Below are 5,271 nucleotides of genomic sequence, written 5' to 3' on the forward strand. Positions count from 1 at the left end.
TGGTCTCCTGGTGGTCACTGAGCTGGACTGGGCCTCCCTGGCCTCCTGGCGGTCACTGAGCTGGCTGTGCCTACCTGGCCTCCTGGCAGTCACTGAGCTGGGCTGGGCCTCCCCGGACTCCTGGTAACCACTGAGTTGGCTGTGCCTTCCTGGTCTCCTGGTGGTCCCTGAGCTGCCTGGGCCTCCCTGGCCGCTGGGTCTCTGAGATGCCATCTCAGGGGAAGCCAGCTCCACCTAAGCAGTTTCTGCCACTACCTGCGATAAGCCATAGCCCCTCAGACAGGCTAGAAACCTGGGGACCCATTGCCCTGCGTGTCCCTGACAGGCACTGCCATGGTCCATTTCTAGCTTCAGGTACCTGCTTGTCCCTTCCAGAGCTGACTGCCTAGAGGCAGACATCCTGACGCCCAGTGAGACCTGGGCCCTGGCAGGGGAGCCCAGGTGAGTGGTACATGAAAGGGTGAAGTGGTACACCCTGACCCCTCTTCTTTTAAAGGTGGGCCCTCCTGGACCCAGGAGCGGACCCTGGTGGCGGTGAAGCCAGATGGGGTGCAGCGGCGGCTGGTTGGGGACGTGATCCAGCGCTTCGAGAGGCGGGGCTTCAAGCTGGTGGGGATGAAGATGCTACAGGTACCAGTGTTCTTAGCTCGTGGGCTGGGCTGCTTCTCAGCTTTCCACACCCCAGCCCACATCAGTGTCCTGGCCTTGGCTGTTGGAGGGGCCGGGAGGGATCCTGCTGCAGCCTGAGTTATTTGCACAGTGCCAGGTCAGGGTGGCAACCACTGCCTGTGGCCTGGGCTTGCTCTCTGGTGGCTCCTTACTCATTCCCCACCCCCCAGGCACCAGAGCACGTCCTTGCCGAGCACTACCAAGACCTGCAGAGGAAGCCCTTCTACCCTGCCCTCATCAGCTACATGAGCTCCGGGCCCGTGGTGGCCATGGTATGGCGGGGCAGCGGTGGTGGGGGTTCAGGTATGCCCTCCCCAAGCAGAGGGAAGCGCCCTCGCTTGAGCCCAGGGGCTCCTGGCGCTCCCCACCTCTCCCTGGGCCTTTATCTTTTACTGTAGGTCTGGGAAGGGTACAACGTGGTCCGCGCCTCAAGGGCCATGATAGGACACACCGACTCGGCTGAGGCCGCCCCTGGGACCATACGGGGAGACTTCAGCTTCCACATCAGCAGGTATGGGAGCTCTGACATACTCAGCCGCCACTGGGGGTTGGGGAGGGCCAGCATTTGGAGTGGCGGCCTGTTCCTAGGGCAGATCCAGGGGACCTGGGCGTCTGAAGGTGAAGCCAGAAGAGACTTGGGGGTAGCACATGACTGCTCGTGTTGGTGACAATGGGTTTGTCACAGCCCATTCCTGTCCCTTTGTTTTGTGTGTGTCCTCTGCCATCACTGCCTGTTATTCATCTCACCAGACACCCTGCAAGGTTGGCACAGGACAACTGGGGGGCATAGGCTCTCAGAAGCCGGGCTCTGGGCTGGTCCATGAGGTTGCAAGGGACCGAGGCCAGGCTGGACCTGGTAGTCCTTTCCCTCTGCACGGTCACTGGCTTGCTGCCCTAGACACAGGGCCACAGGGGAGCACGGATTGCCCCTGGACTCCCCAGGGTGCATCTGAAACCTGAGCCTCACTTTGCCACCTGTCTCTGGCACAGGAATGTCATCCATGCCAGCGACTCTGTGGAGGGGGCCCAGAGGGAGATCATGCTGTGGTTCCAGAGCAGTGAGCTGGTGAGCTGGGCAGATGTAGGCCACCACAGCAGTGTCTACCCAGCCTGAGGCTCAGGCCACTCTCAGCCATCTCTGCACCCAACCAGGACCAACTACCTCGGCCAGCAAGAACTCAAGCCACACCCATACCTGCCTCTCCCAAGCTACTTCCCTATTCACTTCTGGCCCACCCCCACCCCAGGAGCTTGGGCCACCAACTGTTTGTGCCTTTCTGTATTATAAGCCAGCACAAGATTGGACTAAATCTTTTCTGCACCAAAGTGCCTGACAACCTTCAGGATGTCTTCAGAAGTGAGGAGCGTGACCTCTCCTCCCCTGAAGGGGAGACATTAAAAGTCACTGTGCCCAGCACAGGATGGTGCATTCATTGTGATTTCCACCATCTCTGATGTAGATATGATATTTTCATTCAAGTTGTAAGCAGTTTTAAGAGTAAACATGAAGTGCACTGTTTTGTACCCCCAGGAGGAGGAGCTCCATATTGGCTGGATATATGAGCTAGGCAGGGGTGCAGAGACCTGCAGCCTGAAATCTGGAGGAACCCGCACTGACCTGGGGTTGGTGCTGTCCCAGCCCCCATGCATCTGATCTTGCTGCCTTCCCTGGGCAAGACTAGAGGCTGCAGCTGGACCAGGTCAGGAAGGGGTGGGGGGCTGAGGTGCCCCAGGACAGAATGAGCCTGGTGACAATGGTCCTTCCCCCTGTGGCCTAAGTTGCCCATGGTTGATAGGAATGGCCTGTCATCCATTTATTGCCCTGATGCCACACATCACACCTCACCCTGGGTCCTGGAATCACTTCTTTTTTTTAGATGGAGTCTCTCTCACTCCGTCACCCAGGCTGGAGTGCAGTGGCATGCTCATGGCCACCCCAGCGTCCACCTGCTGGGCTCAGGCCATCCTTCCACCTCAGCCTTTCAAGGAGCCAGAACTACAAATGCACACTACAACGTCCAGCTAATTTGTTTTATTTTATTTTATTTTATTTATTTAAAACAATTTTTTTGAGTTGGGGTCTCACTCTGTCACCCAGACTGGAGTCCCAGTCACCACAGCCTCGACCTGCTGGGCTCCGGCGATCCTTCCGCCTCAGCCTTCCAAGTAGCTGGAACTACAGGCGCACGCTACCATGCCCAGCTAATTTTTTGATTAATCGTAGAGATGAGGTCTCGTCAAGTTGCCCGGGCAAGTCCCCAACCCGCGAGGTCAGGCAATTCACTCACCTTGGCCTCCCAAAGCGTTGGATTACAGGCTGAGCCACCGAGCCTGGCCTAAATTTTTTATTTATTGTAGAGGTGAGGTCTCCCCAAGTTGCCCAGGCTGTTCTCGAACCTTTGGGCTCAGGCAATTCTCTCACCTTGGCCTCCCAAAGTGCTGGTATTACAGGCTTGAGCCACCACACCTGGCCATCGAGCCACTTTTTTTTTTTTGAGTTGGAGTCTCTGTCGCCCAGACTGGAGTGCAGTGGCCGCTTTTGGCCACCGTAGCCTCGACCTGCTGGGCTCCGGCGATCCTTCCGCCTCAGCCTTACGAGTAGCTGAAACTACAGGCGCGTGCTACCACGCCTGGCTAGTTTTTAATTTATTGTAGAGATGTGGTCTCATCAAGTTGCCCAGGCGGGTCTCACACCCGTGGGCTCAGGCAATCCACTCACCTCAGCCTCCCAAAGGCACGGGAATACAGGCTGAGCCACCGAGCCCGGCTGGAGCCACTTCTTTTTTTTTTTTTTTTTTTTGAGTCGGAATCTCACTCTGTCGCCCAGACTGGAGTGCAGTGGCCGCTCCCGGCCACCGCAGCCTCGACCTGCTGGGCTCCAGCGATCCTTCCGCCTCAGCCTTCCGAGTAGCTGGAATTACAGGCATGCGCTACCACGCCCGGCTGATTTTTTGATTTATTGTAGAGATGAGGTCTCGCTGTCCCGGCGGGTCTTGAACCCGCGGGCTCAGGCAATCCACTCACCTCAGCCTCCCAAAGGCGCGGGATTACAGGCTGAGCCACCGAGCTTGGCTCTAATTTAATTTTTTTGAGTTGGAGTCTCACTGTGTCGCCCAGACTGGCATGCTCCCGGCCACCGCAGCTACCTGAGTTCCAGCAATCCTTCCACCTCAGCCATCCAAGTAGCTGGAACTATAGGTACGCGCTACCACAGCCGGCTAATTTTTTGATTTGTTGTGGAGATGAGGTCTTGCCAAATTGCCCAGGCAGGTCTCGAACCTGCAGGCTCAGGCAATTCACTTACCTCAGCCTCCCAAGGCACGGGATTACAGGTTGAGCCGCCGAGCCCAGCCTAATTTTTTATTTTATTATAGAGTCGAGATCTTGCCATGTTGCCCAGGTTGGTCTTGAACCCACAGGCTCAGGCAATCCACTCACCTCCGTCTCCCAAAACGCCGGGATTACAGGCTGAGCCACTGAGCCCAGCCTCCTTTTTCACATCTTGATGAGGAATGCCCAGGTCCTGAGTTCACTGCTCTGGCCACATCTGAGCGTCCACCACATGGTGCCTGGGTGAGCTGCCAGACCCTTCTTTCTTGGCCACGAAACAGGTCATTTTTGGACTTGGCACTGGGGCTGGCCATGTGAGAGAAAGGCCTTCCAGGTTTTCCTTGGCTTCCCGGGGCTCTGGTCTCCTTTCCGAACCTTTGGGCTCAGGCAATTCTCTTTTCCTTTGTCACATTTATACCACAGGGAAGTGTGCCGTTCAGAAGGCGCGTGGGTTAAATAGAGTCCCCCACCAGTGTCTGAAACATACAGTAGGCCCTGGTGGGAGTCCAGAGGCCCTGGCTGCCTGTCCTGAATCTAGGAACCAGGAACATCCAAGGTGTCCAGCAGGCTCCGAGTGGGGCACTGACATACAGTCTTTGTGAAAAGGACTCCAGGCTGGGCAGTGGCTCATGCATGTAATCCCAGCACTTTGAGAGGCTGAGACAGGAGGATGACTTTAGCTTAGTAGGTCAGGTTACAGTGAGCAGTGACCATACCACTGCACTCCAGACCGGATACCAGAGAATCTCTTTCAAAAACATTTTTTTAAAAGTTAGATTCTCAGCCGGGCTCGGTGGCTCAACCTGTAATCCCGCGCCTTTGGGAGGCTGAGGTGAGTGGATGGAGTCTCACTCTGTTTCCCAGGTTGAGTGCAGTGGCATGCTCACGGCCATTGCAGCCTCGACCTGCTGGGCTTAGGCCATCTGTCTGTCTCAGCCTTACAAGTAGCTGGAACCACAGGTGTGTGCCACCATGCTTGGCTAATTTTTAAATTTTTTGTAGAGATGAAGTCTCGCCAAGTTGCTCAGGCTGGTCTCGAACCCCTGGACTCAGACAATCCTCTCTCCTCAGCCTTCCAAATTGCTGGAATTACAGACGTGAGCCACTGCACCTGGCTTCAAAACATTTTTAAAAGGCTGGGTGCCCATCTTGATGGGACCTTGTCTCTACCATATTTTTTATTTATTTATCTATTTATTTATTTATTTTTTGAGTTAGAGTCTCACTCTGTCACCCAGACTGGAGTGCAGTGGCCACTCCCGGCCACCACAG

General features: G+C 55.8%; 1 protein-coding gene across 1 annotated transcript; it reads left to right on the forward strand.

Annotated features, from left to right (window-relative positions):
- The first annotated feature begins 445 nt into the window (after positions 1–445).
- NME4 (NME/NM23 nucleoside diphosphate kinase 4) lies at positions 446–2,086 on the forward strand. The gene is made up of 4 exons (XM_021707770.1): positions 446–630; positions 840–941; positions 1,068–1,180; positions 1,660–2,086. The coding sequence occupies exons 1-4, from the start codon at positions 616–618 to the stop codon at positions 1,781–1,783; spliced, it is 354 nt and encodes a 117-aa protein (XP_021563445.1). The 5' UTR covers positions 446–615; the 3' UTR covers positions 1,784–2,086.
- Positions 2,087–5,271: the final 3,185 nt, after the last annotated feature.

Source organism: Carlito syrichta, unplaced genomic scaffold (assembly GCF_000164805.1).
Source record: "Carlito syrichta isolate Samal-C Ts95f unplaced genomic scaffold, Tarsius_syrichta-2.0.1 Scaffold124278, whole genome shotgun sequence".
Taxonomy (NCBI): Eukaryota; Metazoa; Chordata; class Mammalia; order Primates; family Tarsiidae; genus Carlito; species Carlito syrichta.

What these genes read in the sequence shown, in the direction of transcription:
- NME4 (XM_021707770.1), top strand. An exon ending in CCGGGCCCGTGGTGGCCATG is followed by an intron (nt 942 to 1,067) that starts GTATGGCGGGGC and finishes CTTTTACTGTAG; the next exon opens with GTCTGGGAAGGGTACAACGT. An exon ending in TTCAGCTTCCACATCAGCAG is followed by an intron (nt 1,181 to 1,659) that starts GTATGGGAGCTC and finishes TCTCTGGCACAG; the next exon opens with GAATGTCATCCATGCCAGCG.